At 43.5% G+C, this 17,385-nt stretch overlaps 1 protein-coding gene across 1 annotated transcript; it reads left to right on the plus strand.

Annotated features, from left to right (window-relative positions):
* Positions 1-10,870: 10,870 nt before the first annotated feature.
* RASD2 (RASD family member 2) lies at positions 10,871-13,210 on the plus strand (the record flags this gene model as incomplete). Its single annotated transcript, XM_079549406.1, has 2 exons — positions 10,871-11,141; positions 12,681-13,210. 2 exons carry the CDS (start codon positions 10,871-10,873, stop codon positions 13,208-13,210), a joined length of 801 nt encoding a protein of 266 aa, XP_079405532.1.
* Between the last annotated feature and the right edge of the window lie 4,175 nt (positions 13,211-17,385).

Genomic DNA, 17,385 nt, shown 5'->3' on the forward strand with positions numbered 1-17,385 from the left:
CATTTGAACCAGATAAAAGCAATTGTGATAGGCTTCCATGTCAAAATGATAGCTTTTCACACCACTGAAAGCGGGGTTCTAGGTTTGTACAGCATGGCAAGAGTGCTTGCAGCAAAGCTAGGTTGGTGATGCCTTACAGCATCTGTTGTGCAGGGCATTGCCCCAGCCTAAGGACCCCCATGAAAATACAGAAGTTTAGTCTGGATTCTAATTTTTTACTTAAAAACTGAGATGCCGGTCTCTGCTGCTGCAGAGAAAAACATGACCTTGCAGCACTTGAGGGCTTTTTTTCCTCTTTTCTAGTTTGTTTTAATCTTGCAGCTTTCCAGGCTGCCTCAAGCTGTTGAGGGTCTGACATACATTCGTGGCAAGCTTGCAGAAGGCAACAGCCTTCTGAAAGCCAAAGCAGCTTTGCATGCGGGTTCCCTCCAAGGACACAGACGAGGTTATCAATGCATCCATTATTAGCTTTACTTCTCTGGGAGGTTTTGGTACTCCACAGCCAGTGCTTGCTATATACGCACCTCTTGGCCATCCAGCTGGTGCCTTGCACAGAGGGAGAGATGAGGACTCTATTTCCAGCCCTGCTGCTGGAAATGCTGGCTATTTGCATGGCCCTTTGCAGACAGATACGACTAATTTTGCTCATGCTCCGAGCTGGCCAGCAGCCACAGAGCTGATTAGCTCAGGCTCAATAATTCCTCAACGATGGTTGCTCAGTTTCCAGATAGTCTTGAGTGTGGGCAGAGGGAGCTCACATCTGGAGGTGCTCACTGTCCTGTGTCAACTGAGGCTCATCACTTAAAAACCTGCATCCACATTTGGTTTCCCCATCTCTAACCTGTCCCTGTTTGTTGCAGGGGAGTTGACCAGCCTTTAATGGTCCCTTCCAGCTCAAATGATTCTGTGACTCTATGATTCTACAAAACTGCTGAAATATTTGTGCTCCAGCTCCTTTCTAGGAGTTGCAGTGTGTGTGGAGATATTAGCAGAAGTTGCACTAAGAGTACGTAGTATTACCATCATTATTATTATAATGGATTTCATTCCGGATCTGGAGTACATGATTGCAGTCCTCTGAGAGGGGAAAACTGAACAAGAACAAAAAGAAATATAAAAAATGATCTGTCATTCTCACCTGTTCTTTACTCTGGAATTATTCTCATTCACTGACTCCCTTTGATTATAAACAAAGGCGTATAATATTTCTTGGATCAAAGGAATAAGACGTTTTTCAATCCCCCAAACTTCCTTTTTTTTTTTTTTTTTTTTTTTCTTTTCTTAATGAAAGGAGCAGTAAAAAAGAAAAAAAGAACAGGGAGCAATAGAAAAAAAGAAAAAGTAATGTACTCACACAAGCTCTAGCGTAAGACTGGTCTGCTATAGAGGAGGGCACAGCAGCAATCAATCCCATGCTGAGGACACAGCATCCATACTGACCATCAGCAGGCAGCGGCTGCTCTTCTGGAAAGAGCCAGTGAAGCTCAGAGCCAAACAAAATGTGCCCAGAGCCACAGAGATGTACAGCCAGTACCAACATGCAGCATCAGAGAAGGTGACTGAAGAAGGTCTCTTCATACTGCACAGCTTCAGTGGCAGATAAGGACCATCAAGTCCAAACCTTGGTTCTATACAGAACCACTCAAAAGTCAGACCGTATGTCTAAGTGTGTTGACCAGATGAACTCTGGCATCTCGGGGCTGTGCCTGTTCCATGCCCACCAACCTCTGGTGAAGAACCTCATCCTAATCTCCAACCTAACCTTCCCCTGACACAGCTCCATGCTGTTCCCCCAGGCCCTATCGCTGTCACAGATAGCAAGCTCCATGTTTCCCCTTCTCTCCCCAAATGGAGACCAAAATAGAACAACTGGTCACGGTTAGCAAAGCGTGTGCTACGGAGGGCTCGAGCTCATCAGTCTGTCTCCATTTCATGCATTTTTCATGCATCACCTCTTACTTCTGAGCTATTCATTATATCTTTGTTTTTACCTGCATCTAATGAGCCTTTACTGTGCTTTTGATCAGAGATTTTTCTGTGAAGACTTTTGCAAGGCTCTTCTCTTTTCATCTTCCTCAACTCCTCCTTCTCTTCTGCCCTCCTTAGTTGTTCATTTACCATCACAGGTAAAAATCTTTGAGAGACAATCGTCAGCCCTGGTAAGTGAGTCAGGAATAGTGAAAGGGAGGAAATAAAGGCACATCCTGTGGTGCCAAATAGCAGCAGCTATGGAAATGGTCCCCAAAGCATTCTTTCTCTCTCTCTTCTGGAAGATCCTAGATGGTGCCATCCAGAGGAGAGCCTTGGAGGCCTCCTGAGTGAACCCTTCCCCTCAGTATCATATACCAGCAGAGACAAGCATGGGCTCACTGCCATCCATGCCATTATCACTGGGCCAGGAGCACCTAGGAAGATGGGTCCTGAATGGAGACTGAACATCATGATTTCTCCCTACGCCTACTCCTTCCTGCAATGTCAGCACAGTCACTGTCAGGTGAGTGCATCACTTCTCCTTCTGCATGGGTAGGACATGATTTGGTGGCTTTTCCTCCAGTAGGGACTGGGAGATGACATAACAACCCCCTTAGTACTCACTGAGTGTACAGAAATGAATTGTTATCCACTTCATCCAAAGAAGGGCAACAAAGCTGGTGAGGGGTCTGGAGCACAAGCTTGATGGGGAGCAGCTGAGGGAACTGGGGTTGTTCAGTCTGGAGAAGAGGAGCTCAGGGGAGACCTTATGGCTCTCTACAGTGACCTGAAACAAGGCTGTAGCAAGGTGCGGGTCAGCCTCTGCTCCCAAGTAACAGTGATAGAACGAGAGGGAATGGCCTAAATTTGCACCAGGGCAGGTTCAAGTTGGATATTAGGAAAAAATTCTCAGAAAGAGTGGTGCTGCAGTGGCACAGGCTGCCCAGGGAGGTGGTGCAGTCACTGTCCCCGGAGGTGTTCCAGAACTGTGTGGATGTGGCACTGAGGGACGTGGTCAGTGGGCATGGTGGGAATGGGCTGATGGTTGGAATAAACGGTCTTAGAGGTCTTTACAAGCTTAATGATTCTGTGACTCATTATTTTTCCTCGTGTTCTTCCCTGAAATACTATTGAATACACTTTTATTGATGGTTGTTGGAGGGTTTTTTTTAGCCTTAATCTTGATTCCTACCAATTTTCCAGAGATGGGGAAAGTTTAAAAAGTTTCAACAATGGGATGAAAACGAAAGGGTGCGTGCATATCTGGTGAGTAAATCCAGATGTGCTGTGCCCTGAGTGGCAAAAGGAAAGAGAGAGACTACAAATGCAATCCTTTTTCCATCATATTTCATTAAAATATAATTTTAAAATGATTCATAGCAAATGCAGCAAATAAGTGATCTGGATGCTTTTCACTGCAAAGTAATGCTTTTTCATTTTGCAGGCATCTCAGTAAATATTATTAACCCATCTCACACCCTGGGACGCTGAGAAATTACAGATTCATGAAGAAATATGGACAGTTGCCCTTTGAAGGGAACAATAAGACAAGCCAGATCACCATCTTCTCAAATGTGTGCCTTCTCTACCTCTATTCTCCCCAAGTACTACTGCTCTCATTCACAACTGATGATCATCACTTATTTTCCTGCACCCCATAATACCCCTGGAGGAGTTTAAATGCCCAGGGAGTACAAGTAATTCAGGGGAAGCATTGTGTTTGCCCATCTATGTGCTGCTCAGGGCATAATACCTACCTGCAGCTGAGTGGCTCCTGAACACTAACTTTCCAGCATTGCCTGAAGGGAGGGGCACCACGAAGGAGAAATGAATGTGGGAGGGAAGGAGGGAAGGTGAGGGGGTGGAAAAACGAGCCTGCTTTACTGAATAATGAGGGGAGTGAAAATGAATGGGAAGAGAGAGAGAATAGCTGGTTTAAATATTTAATCTCTGTTGCATATGCTTTTGAAGAGGAGACAAAAGCCGTGGAACATCTTTTGTCTTGAACTAATTCTGACCAGAACTGAACAGCATGTGATTGTCACTTCTGTCATTTTCCTTAAGGTGGAGAGAAACAGATTGGTCCTACTGCATCAGCCCATCGTATCAGTCTGCATCTCCAACTGCAGCCAGCATCGGGAGCTGCAGAAGGGATGGCTCCAGATGGTGACACCTCTGCTCCACGAGTGTGCACTGCCCAAATGCTGATGCTGGCGAGTGCACCAAGCAGGCAGGCATAGCCCCTGGTAGTCATGGTGGTTCTTGTAGCCACAGCCTGCAATGCTCTGTGACTGCGTTAGCCACATGAGAAGCTCAGCTTGGATTTCTTCATACAGTAGGAGTGGGAGGAATAAATGCCTTTGGAGCATATTTCATTGTATGTCTGATGTTTATATCAGTAAATAGCCACAGGCTCTAAGAAAGATCGATGGTCTCTGATCAACCAGAGAAAACTGCTGAGATGGGGAACTTTTTCTCTTCTTATGGCCATAGCTTTAACACTCTGATTCATTTATTCCCTTTTCAGCCCTGGAAGCAGAGAGGTACTGCCATCCCTGCTTCTCCAGTGGGCAAGTACTGAGAATTAACCTTATTTCTCCACAAGGTACCCCAAGAAGCCATGGGAAAAGCAGGGATACTTGAGCCACGAGGGAAGTCTTGGCCTTTTGTTAACTGCTGCTGAGCACACTCAGAACCAAAAAAAAGGAAAAAAAAAGGAAAAAAATACCCAACAACATAGCCACAGCAATGTCTGTGAGCCTCTGAAGACTCATAGTCAGCAACTATCTTTTGAAGGCTTTCTTTAGAAGTAACTTCTTACTAGCTATCTGCTGAGAGACCAAATAATGCCAAGGAGCATAGCCAAGAATGTTCCCATCCTATTTTGATGTGCTTAAAGGAAATGGAATGGCTAGCTTAAATGCTGGAGAAGACAACTGAGTGGGAGTTTGGGCTTGATGAAGGCAGCTAGGCAAGAGTTTTGCATTTGGTTTACAAAGATCTTGAGTAGGCTGAGATTCCAGGCTGATGAGATGGTCTCTACAATGACTACAATTCTCTACACTTTTTTTTTTTTTTTTTTTTTTTGCAAAGAACTCAGGTTCTTGCAAACTATACACATGAAAGAGGAGTATATTTTCTCTAGCAGAATAGGACTTTAATTTTATGCTAATTTTGTCAGCAGCAATTCTTCCTGTGGCATCAGCACCAGTATGCTGGTCACTAAGTTTGGATCTAAGCTACACAGATTGCAGACAAGTCACCAAAGATGACACCTTTCAGTGAAGGTTTGATCTGAACCAATGGCTTGGGAGTGAAAAGCATCATATCTTTTTTCTATCTGAGCTGTAAAAATGCTCATCAACTTTGTACCAAAGAGAAAAGACTTGAGAAAAGACAGTGGTGTTGTGGTCTAAAAAGAGCCGAGTTCAGATCATGACCCATTAGTAGTTCACTGGCTCCTGAAAGAAGCCAGCAATGTTTTGGTGGTGCTGTGCCAAGCTGTGCTCTTCCTTCCCAAATTTGAAGCTGTCTGTACAAGGAGGAAGCCAGGAGCTGCTGCTTCCCAAAAGAAAAGAACCTATGGAATTCCACCAAAACAGCACAAATTCTTGTGGGAATTCTTGAGAGGAAACAGATGATGAAGTTGGATGATTACTTTCTTCAAAGAATAGTAAATTTGATCAAAGAGAAGGTGAGAGAAAATGTTGAGAGACTTGAAACTACGAGTATATTTGGATTTGAGAAATCATACCTCCCTTCTTGTTATTTTTTGTTGCTGTTTTTTTTTTATTGTCAAAATATCTTGAAAATCTCAGTGTTTTTCTTCCTTTTATCTGATTAGAAATCATAAGTAAGCAATGCTGAAATACTTCATTTTAACTCTTTTTTAAATTATTTTTTATTTCATCTTTTATAATAGACATTACAGTCTAAACTATTGCTTCTTCAGCTCAGAAAGGAGAAAAGCAGAGTTAGCAAATGATGAAATAAATTGCAAACACACTTCTTTAACAAGGTCGGAGCAAACTGCCTGAATTCACTCTAATTTTCCTTTGTTACTCTGATTTGTCTGCCTCCCCGAGGTGCTTGTTTAGCTTATTTAAATACTAATGAATTAACAGCAGTCACACATCACCCTTGTTTCTCAATCAGACCAACTAGCAATCCCAAGAGAATGACACTGAGGGTGAGGGAACAGGAGATTGTATTCCATACAGCAAAAGAGTTACAGGAATTCTGGACAGAAAGCCTGTACTTGGGAAATGAGTCAGTCCACTTCTGCCTTGCAGAAAATATCAGTGCTGAAGTATAGAAGCAGTGTTTAGAAACAGCTTCTGAATTTGCAGCTGGCAAAGTGAAGTCTGTGTCTCTCATACACATCCACTAACTCGCTCCCCACACATGCATGCGTACAGGTTTCTGGTGGGAAGAAAAGGAATGTGCAGTCTGGAATGCATATGAACTTTCTGTTCAGAAGGAAAAAAATAAAAGATTTTTCAACAGGCTCAAAATCCCACCCCCTCAGCACCCCTCCTTCCCCTGTGTCTGACACTGACTTCAAGGGAGGAGTTGAGCCAATTATCTGTGAGTCCTACAGAAGGGAAATCTGCAATTTGCCAGTAGTTGTGAGAGCCAGGGAGAGAAAGGCAGGGAGGGAAGGAGAAAAACTTAATCGGCAAACATAAAGGAAAGCCCCTCCTGTCCTGGAAAGAGAATAGCACAATACCGATCCCAGGTCAGAAGAAAAGAAGCTTGTGGGGAGGGGTTTGTATGCAAGGCAAGACCTGGGAAAGCTTAGGCTCCCTGTAGATAACTTCCATGCCCTCAGTGATTTTTTCCCATAGGGACTGAGGTGGCATAGAGTGGATGAACCCCCAGACCTGCAGGACTAGGTGTTGCTCAAAGTATCCCTACTCCAGCAGAGCTGCCCAGAGGAGACTCTGCCTCTCCTCCTCACTTGAGGCTGGGAGCAGAAGAGCTCATCTCACTAAAAAGAAAAGCTGCTGCTGCTGGTCCGGAGACCCTTCTTTAGCCCTGATCTAGTCATTGCTTTCCATGGGGGGACGTCCTCTGGAGCCCTGCAGTCCCTCCCAGTCCTGCTAAGTTCCCAGGAAATACTGGTGAAAAGCTGAGCCCCAGGCAAGCAACGTGGGATCCACAGAACGACAGCCTTCTACAGCATAGCTGCCTCTGATTAAAATTACCGACTTCATCAGGCAACGCCCAGACCCAGGGCTGCTCCTCGGAGGAGAGAGAGGTAAGAGAGCAGCATGGAGTTTGGGATGGCAGTGGGAGACAAACATCCCAAAGAAGTGATTTGAGTGTGCATGGGAACTGAGGGGTACTAGTGGTGACTAACAGGTGCCAGGTCTGTTACGCATGATGCAGTTTGTATATCTGCCTATGTTGTTTTCAGGTGGATGCACTGAAGTATGTTTGGATGGCAAACGGAAGCATCAAACTGTAGCTAAAGACAGTGGAGTGCAAGAAAGGTGCTCCGGGAATGTGCTCGTGGATGGGGAGCAGTAGGGAGGATAAGCAGATGTCACTCCGTTCCCTGATGGGAGCTGGGGAGCTTGGGTGGCAAAGCTGCTGGCAGGTTGAATGAGGAATGTCTTTCTTAGGTAGTTCTCTCCAGGTGCTCAGGGCTAAACCTGGCAGCACCTCACTGGAATTCAGACAAGTGCTTTTCAGAGTGAGGAAAATCAGGTGCGTTGTCATTTGCTCTGGTGTGCATCTACAGAACAGGCAGCGGGGGTCAGCAGGTAGAAGATGCGGGGAGTCCAATGAAACGAGGCTTAATGCTGATTCTGGACAGCTGTTTCATTTCTTTATGGGCACGCAAGCCTTTGCCTTTATTAACTGGAGATAATACTCACTGCCTGTATTTCTCTGGCATTCTGAAATCCCTTTACCAATATAAAATACTAATGCAGAGTTTCTGCCATGGAGACAGTGCATAAAGAAAAAGGTACCACTGAGAATTAATCTATGCTTAAGCATTTAATAAACTGCAAGGAAAAGATGTAGATTAAAGCCAGCTGGAGGTTGTTTGCCTCCTCATTCTCTTCAGATTGATTTTGCTTTATTTAGTACATGAGCATGTGGCTCCTTTCTAGTTTCTTTCCTCTGTCTTTAATCTTTTTCAATGTATGAGTCCCTGTGCTGGGAATGAGGGCTGAAGTTTCTTTCCTTTTGTGAGGAGGAAAGAAGGAAGACTGCACTGCACTGGAGAAGAGCTGAAGTGGAGGGATAAGGAGAGTGCACAAAAAAAAACCCCATAAGCTCTCAGCTCAACGGCATGCTCTGAGTCAGATTTGCAGCAGAGGTGATGAGATGAATAGAAACTCCAGGAATCAAAGTGCTGAAAAGCACCGTTAGACTCCATGTGAAATGAAAAGCAGTCAGGAAAGCATAGGAGACCTCTTAACTGAATGCCTGGACAGGCAGAATGAGGACAGTATAGAGTGACTATTTAATACATTAAAATCTGCAAGTCTTTACCTCCCTTCCTTCTCAGTGCATGTGCATCTCTGGGGCAAAGTGTCCTGAAAGTCACACGCCTGCAGATAGGATTTTGTCTTTGATGGAGGTGGGAGGCAGCATGATTTTAGTGGCCAGAGGTGCCACAGTGTCAATTCCCTCTCCAAGGTGTTTTGGGTCCTGTGGCATTAGAATCTTAGAACCACTGAGGTTGGAAAAGACCTCTGGTCCTACAGTCAACTCATCACCACCATGCTCATAAATTAACTGAGGTCTAAGACAATGGAGTCCATGTCAAGGAGGAAGACAGAAGCACCTCCTGTCCTCGGGGTGCAAAACCAGCTGTCTGAGAAGCACGGTAACACATGAAGCTCCCTTGATACATGATGGGGGTTTCTGATGGTCAGCAGCTCAGTGGTTACCTGTCAGAAAACAGTACACACAGTAGAAGTCAGCCATGAGTGCAACTATACCAGTCCCTCCTGGTCCAAGGAGCTGACTCATTTCTAAGCACTGAGCACAGCCTGTAGAAAAGCTGGTGTTTTTCCTCATAAAATCTATGCTTTCCTCTGTCAGCTAAATATAGCCTGAGAGGGTGAAAGGAGGTATCCCATGGCTGTTCTGTTGACATTTGTCTGGCCCATGGATGCCTGACAGCATTGGACTCGCCATGTAGGATGGAGACACTGCATGTGGAAGTGTTGTTTCAGATTAAATTTGGTGTTTCTGCAGGGCTGGAGATGGGTCCTATTCTAAACAAAGCAGTCCAATCCATAACAGGTGTGCTCCATGTTGTCACTTCAGCAGCACCATAACTGTGTGTGTGTGTTTACATCCAAAGTTATAATCTGACATTACTGTCTGCCTCTAATATTGTGCAGCCCTGACCTCTGTGTGTAATTTAGGCCATAAGACACTGTAAGGAAAGTGCTGCATTTTCTTCTATGCTTTATATAGGGATGAACGTGCTGCTAGCAAATGATAGCAATAATCATAAACAGTCATGTTTTGCTGTTGCCTCGGGCTATAGCACTTGTAATGATTCTGGATTAGAATTCCAGAGACTCCTTTATTTAGCAGTGGCCATATCTTCACTTCTGCTTTGGTGCTTTGCATATGTTAAACAAAGTCAAAGATTTTAAGCTCTTGACTGAGGTAAGTGTCAGCTGCATAAACGCTTGGGAGATAAAATTCACTCAAGGGAAAGACAAGAATCCAGATCTGGACCCAGAGATGATATTTCAGTGTACACAAAGTGCTCAAATTGTAATATTAAGTAAACAACACCTAAGTTAAATAAACGGCACAGTGGGAACTTGATTATTCTTTAATAAGATCCTAGTAACCAAAATAAACTCTGCCCAGAATGTACTTTCTTTGCTTTAATGTTAGCTTTCCCCATTCTGGGGGTTGTATTTTTCCTTACAGCACACAATGTATTTGAAATAGCACATGTAAAACGTCTGTGTGACCCTCCTTTTTATTTCCCCATCAAAGTTTCCTGCATCTGAGTAGCATCAAAACATGATCTCCAAGGTCTTGAGACACATTTTCCTTGCCAGGGGTTGGAAATCTAGTCAGATAGTAATTTAAGATGGCTGTCCTTTGTCCTTTCTCCTCCTGTACTAGCACGCTCAATGACTGTGACACAACATCTGTGTATGTATAAAGATTGAAACTCCTATGAAATCTTTATTACTGCAACTCCATCCATTGTCAGCCGTCCTACTGCAAGGCAGTGATAATTGCAGCACTGATAGTTTCTTGGTAGGGAGTTCCCACACTAGCAGTCCAAGCAGCTAGATTAAATTCTGGTTTCTGAAAGGTCACTGAAGGCACAGAATTTATCTCTACTCAGTGCTATTTTGCGTCTTGAACTCCTCGTGTCAGCAATGTAGGCTATATGGGACCAGCTATTTAAAATAACTGAGATGTCTAGCTTCCACAGATGTCAAACGTGATTTGGGCTTCTGTCTGACTTTTGGTTGATCTCAGAAAATGAATGCTGTGAGCTGTTCCTATTTAGGCAACCAAATGAAGTGGTCTAGGTCCTGACGACAGCTGCAGTGGATGTAGTACATTAGGAAATGTAATGGTAACCTCGTGGGTGCAATATATTGGGAAATCTGACCTCTGTGTTTATGCATCTAAAACAGAACCAGAACTGAAAAATCTGGTAATGTCTAAGTGATGCAAGTGGTGAGAAGGAACCTGGTGTCCAAGTTCAAACACAGCTGATAAAATTAGCCCTTAAGGCTTAAACAAAATAGCAAATTACAATTAAAAACCATGCCATCTTCAGGGTAAATGCCAGTGCGTTCTTTGACAAACATGGTATGGAACATCCCTACTCTGTCCTCCACCTTCAGTTTCTTACCTTCAACTTTGTCATTTCCTCCTTCAGGTCCAAGCAATGATGAAAACCATGTCCAGTGGAAACTGCACCCTGAATGTGCCAGCCAAGAATTCGTATCGCATGGTGGTGCTGGGAGCCTCCAGGGTGGGGAAGAGCTCCATAGTCTCACGCTTTCTCAATGGCCGGTTTGAGGACCAGTACACTCCCACCATTGAGGATTTTCACCGCAAGGTCTACAATATCCGGGGAGATATGTATCAGCTGGACATCCTGGACACCTCAGGAAACCACCCCTTCCCCGCTATGAGGAGGCTTTCTATCCTAACAGGTGAGAAAGTGAAGAAAGTTTGCAAACAGGGAACAATGGATAAAATATTATAATGATAAAGTGTAGCTTGAAAACTGTATCATGGAGATGAGTGTTTCTTGGGGATCGGAAGCGTTTGGGAGACAGCAAAACGGGCTGTGGGATTTCACTGCAAGATTCACTTCTCCAGAGAGATGTTTCCTGGCTGGTATGCTTCCTATGCCGCAGAGGAGAAGTCCTCTGGGTGATGGTCTGAAATTAAGATTTCCCCCTAGTTTATTCCCCTGCTCTACCACCTCCCTCTCCTGCAACATATTTTTTTTCCTGCCGTCACAAATGAACGGTTGAATAAAATCTCGTGGGCAATAAAGAGCAGCGAGGGACAAAACAGGCATGTCATTATAAGACACCAGCAGTGAAAAGCAAATGTAAAATGCACAGGCAGGGAATTCCAACTGAGAAAAGCTCAAAGATTTTTTTTTTCTTAAAAGTCCCAGCCTGATTCCCTTGGTTTAATATACCAGTAAAAAAGATCACTCTACTTTTACCCTTTCTCCTTAAGTCTACAATTAATCAAATGAATTAAAGAGGGAAAATAGTGGACTCATTTTGTACATCCCCATTGTCAGCGGTTCCTGTTGTGAGCTAAGATATGTTCTTGACCGCAGAAGTGAAAGTGGAGATATATATTAAGCAACAGCTCACAACAAACCAATTCTCTGGGTCTGCTATCTTCCCTTCTAGATAACCAGTGAAACGTGACATTCGTATCAGACCAGGCTACCATCTGCATTCAGGGAGGTCCTAGGGCCAGTTTCTGGGACGCGGATATGAGCTTTTGTCCATGAAATCTCTTCACACTTTCAGCATGACTGTCATTCAACAGGCAATGATTCCTTTGCAAAAGGAATTGTATGTCAGAAAATGTCAAAAGGAAATGCCAGGGGATCTGTGTCATTTATGTATTTCTTTTTTTCCATGGTCTATTTCTCTCGAGAAAATGAAATGGCAGCAGAGCAGTGAACATTGGGAAAGCACTCATTCCTCATTTAGACATTGGGACTGACTACCTGGAAATCTTCCATTCAGGTGTTTCTTGTACTGCATAATCAAAAGGCCAAGGCTGAATGGATACTAGTTCTCCACTCTTGCTGGTGTAAGAATAGCTATTTTACACAGCAATATGGACAAAATGAAGAAAAAGAAAAGCGATGCAGCTTTTTTACAAAACTTGCTTACAAAGGACAGTACAAATGGGCAATAACCATTTGTAACCCATGCAAGTCCAGTGCAATCTGTGGGTACGTACTCAGATATGGCTGAAATAACATCAAAGCCATAAGCAATTGCACTACAGAAATGAGTGGGGAGTTGGATTGGAAGAACTGGAACTAAAGTAAAACAGAATGAAGAGATTCAAAAGGACTACATGAAAAGAAAAGAAAAAAAAAAGAGAGCAACTATGGGGGGGAGATGGCAAATAAATGTATTGTTTTTCGAAAATTAGCTTATCTGACACAGGTTGTTCTAAACATTTACAGTTTCCTTTTTCAATTGCAGGTGATGTTTTCATCCTGGTATTCAGCTTGGATAACAGAGAATCCTTTGATGAGGTCAAGAGACTCCAGAAGCAGATCCTCGAGGTCAAATCCTGCCTGAAGAACAAGACCAAGGAATCAGCTGACCTCCCCATGGTGATCTGTGGCAACAAAAATGACCACAGTGAAATCCACCGCAAAGTGCGCTCAGACGAAGGTGAGAACCTTGTGTCCAGTGATGAAAACTGTGCTTACTTTGAAGTTTCAGCTAAGAAGAACACCAACGTGGATGAGATGTTCTATGTTCTCTTCAGCATGGCTAAGTTACCTCACGAGATGAGCCCTGCTCTCCACAGGAAAATCTCCATCCAGTATGGGGACACTTTCCAGCAGAAATCCTTCCGGATGCGGCGAGTGAAGGACATGGATGCCTATGGCATGATCTCTCCCTTTGCTCGCCGGCCAAGTGTCAACAGTGACCTGAAGTACATCAAATCGAAAGTTCTCAGGGAAGGTCAGTCAAGGGAGAGGGAGAAATGCACAATCCAGTGAAGGGGGCTTGTGCTTCTGCCTGAAGTCATCATCCACATGAAGTGCCTTAAAGGAAAATGGTCTATGGAATCACAGAATGGGCTCACTGGGTTCATCGAGGAAACCCTGCACAGCAAAAGGGTAACTTTTCCTGCGGATTCTGCTGAGTCAGTGAATGTAAATAACATCAATCTCATAAGCAAGTAGGAAAAATTATACGCCTGAATGTGCATTTCTCTGTAATGTAGTCCATCTTCATTCCCCTTTTTGTCTAAAGAAAACTGACTTGAGAAGTAAAGAAAAATCAACCTCATCCTTATAAAGAGAGTAGGTCAAAAATGCACAGAAGGCATCAGCAGTTACCCAGTGTGCAGGACTTGTTAAGAGAGGAGGTTATGTCTTTGTTTGTGTGTGTGTGTATGTGCATGCGAGAAGCACTCCTTTAAAAAAAATGGGACTTCCATTTCAAAGAACAGCAGTCTTACCAAGGGAGTGGACTCTGCATACGGACACAAGGCTCTAAGTCACTTCTGAGGGGGCCTCAAGAAGGTCATGATTTTATGCTTGCTGGGTCAATTATTGACATGAATGTTGTTTTGTATTATAGATTTTGAGGTTTGCTTTTTTTATCGTGTGGGTTCTTAGCCAAATCAGGTGGCAGATGTGCTTGATATCAAAACAGTGTCTACTTTTAGAAGTGAAAGATGTTTTCCATCTGTAAAACTACGTAATATTTACATTGATTGAAAATGAAATTGTTCTGCAAAAGGCCAATACATTCGACTGCTTTGCAAACCTGGTGTAATAGTTTCTCAAATCAGCCACACCAACTCTAAACTCCACAGTACAAATGCCATCCTTTGCCTTGTTGGCCACTGGACCAATGGTTCCTTCCCTCTGCCTGTATCAGCTGAGACTGACCACGTGTTGGCTTAGACCACTTCATGGCAGGACTAGGTTTTCCTCCAACAGTAGAAACTGACTGATTGTAGACTCTTGATCTGGGACCAACTCCATCAGATTTATTTTGTTAATATGTCTCTAGTCATTTTGTTCATGAATTTTCCTCTTGTCTGATAAAGGTTACCTTGACGAAACCTTTGTGCTACAGAAGACCTCTAGAAGTGAAGTTTCATGCTGGCTGTCCAAATGGGGCTGAACTGGCTGGCTAGATAAATCTGCAGCCATCATTCACATCTTCCCTTCCTCAAGTCCATCCAGGCTTTTTCATCTTTAGCTCTCACTGTCCTGTTTCTGGTTTTGCTGTTTGATCTGCTTTTCTTTGCCATCAAAGCCACATACATTCTCTTAGATGTAAGCTTGCCACTCTCACTAACTGAAACAAGAGGCGTGCATGCGTAACAGTGGGCAGAGTGTGGCCCCCAAAATGTACACAACAGCAGAGTATATATGGTTTATATACCTCAGAATGGCCTTCGGGTACCTTGTGTCTCTCCCTCACCTCCAAACTCTTGTTCTTGGCTGTATTTGCTTTGCTGTGTCCTGGTCAGAGCTGTAAGCTAGTTCATTCTGTAATTTGACAGAAATCTAGGAATTATGGTTGACCGTGAAAATTAGCTGCTGGGACTCAAAATCCTATATTCATTTATCAGTTCCACCCTTCATTGGTACTGTATATTGACTGGTAAAATACACTGTTCTATTAACCCCATTTCCAGGGCAGCAACTTTCCAACCATTTCTCCCTCTCATCTATAAATATGTATGCCACTTATGATTAAACCTGTTTTATTTATTAGCTGTGTTCCAGTCCATTTTTACTTTCTCCAAGAACAAGGAAGGTCCTAGTTTATTCTTGTGCAAGTGCAACTGTGCAAGTGCGGTATGAGTTGAGAGCCCAGATGAGATCTCCAGTAAATTCTGGAGGAGTCTTTTCTGTCCTCCAGACACTAGGAGCTTAAAAGTGGTCTGTCTGAAACAGACCTGTATCTATAACTACATCTCTCTCCCTCTCTTTCTCCCTTCCTTCCTTCTTATCTATCTCAACACCAATATATATGTACAGATATCCTCTCAAGCAGAAGCAGACAGCTAGTCTTTCCAGTGCTGCCTCCAGCAGCGAGGAACAGTCTCTCATACACGGAGCTGGTGCGCTCATCCCTAGTGTGATTTACCAAGGTCTCTGCAGAAACATCACTGTTTCTCTCAGCAATTTCTCAATCGCACCATTTGCATCTCTCAGCTATATGATCTCGAGCCCCCTGAGGACTTGCCTAGCTCCCTACAGACTCTCTGTCTAAGGCCATGACTACTGTTTGTGTCAGTGATCAAGCTCTGGGATGCACGTGCCATACGAACACGAGTGGAGGGTTGAAAACAGAGTGAAAAGAGCATGAGCACTGGGCACCAATTAGGATTTCAGGAAGCTAGAAAAGAGTTCATTGGACTGTAGCCTATGCACTGCATTACTGAGCTCTCCTTGCCCTGCTTAATAAAGCTGAGTTTTTTAAGAGCCTTTATAATCACCAACTCCTTACAATATTGACCTTACAATTATTTTCCTTACTGCCCTTTTACCCTCACAAAGCCCCCCAGCTTTTCTAACTCTTCCACGTCTTCCCATTCATCTTTTCTGGCATGGGTAGGAAGACACTGGGTGCAGAAAAAGTTTATGGAGATAGCCAGGCACAATAGTAGGGGAGGGCAAAGACCAAACAGTAGCAGCTGACTGGATCTCATAAGACAGAGAGTGATACCCCTCTTCAGCATCCAACATGGCCTGCCAATGGTTGGAGTGAGTAGCATCTGTGAAACTGACTGAGAGAGAAGGTGAAACAGCATCACAGGCAGCGACAGAAACAAACGAGAAAAATCAGGTAATCTTATTAAAGTAATCCTAGATTTCTCTCTGCATTTTGTTACTGATGGTAATTGCTTCTGAAGTTAGATTATCATGTTCCTGAGGACATTTATTGCTTTGCTTTTATTATATCATTGCAGTCATTCTATTAATATTCATGTATTATTTGGACTCTAGAAGTGCTTGCAGCCCCTAAGACAGACAGAACACATCTCAATTGTTTATTCACAGTTAGCAGCCATTATGTTCTGTGAAAAGGGCTGGGGCTGTTAGCAAGGCTGCACAGAGGGCACAAGGCAAGGCAGGCAGAGGAAAGGTGAACTGTTTCCTCTCTGCCAACAGTTTATACTTGGCTTCAAGGCAGAGCAGGGCATGATGCTATTGCTATGGGGAGCTCTATTAAGTACATGCAGAGACTGAGAACCAGAAGTAGCAGAGAGCAAACTCAGAGCTAGCCTCAGAGGCAATGAAAGGAGATAATTGTTTTTTTCTTCATGGGATCATGGAATCTGCTTACTGTAACCCCAAAAACGTGGCATATTGCTTAGCCCTTGGAAAGAGAGATATGTATCTCTCAGAAGTCATTGTGATAGGACAAGGAGAAATAGTTTCAAATCAAAAACAGGGAGATTTAGACTGGATATAAGAATATTGTAAGAAACTTCTCACTTACAATAAGGGTGGTGAGGAACTGGCACAGGTTGCTCTGAGAGGTAGTGGATGCTGCATCCCTGGACACATCCAAGGTCAGGATGGAGGGGCTCTGAGCAACCTGATCTATCTGCATCTCCGTACACTGCAGGGGAATTGGACTAGATGATTTTTAAAGGTCCCTTCCAACTTATATGATTCCATGATTCTAAGTTACTAAATGTGCTGGACTAAGGGCAAGCCTGGAGGAAGAGATCCATCCTGAAAAGATGCTGCAAAAATGTAGAGAAGTCCGTTCATTGACAATCCACCCTTAATTGAGCTTACCTAGCATAATTAAATTGCTTTATTTCAAGATCTACCTTATTCTGCATTGCAGTCTATAAAACCTAGCATTAGTGAACCAAAGCCTCAGTGGTTTTTGTTTTTGGTTTTTTTGTGTGTGTGTGTGTACCCTCTATCAGAGCAAGGAGCAGGGACATTTAATTGACTTAGAATCTGCCATAGTCAAGGAATAAGACAGGGCTGAGATTAATTTTGTACAGTGCTCTACACAGCGAAAAAGTCCTTGTCTTGAAGAAATTACGACTCAACACTTTATAGAAGTTACCATAAAAAAATCAGGAAAATCTAATTAAGCCACAGGGTCAGAACAAATCAGGAAGGAAATAATGGTCACAGTGAATTAAGAAAAGAATAAATTGAGGGTGGGAAGGGCAGAGTGA

The sequence above is a fragment of the Tetrao urogallus genome (genome assembly GCF_951394365.1).
Source record: "Tetrao urogallus genome assembly, chromosome: 1".
NCBI classification, from domain to species: domain Eukaryota; kingdom Metazoa; phylum Chordata; class Aves; order Galliformes; family Phasianidae; genus Tetrao; species Tetrao urogallus.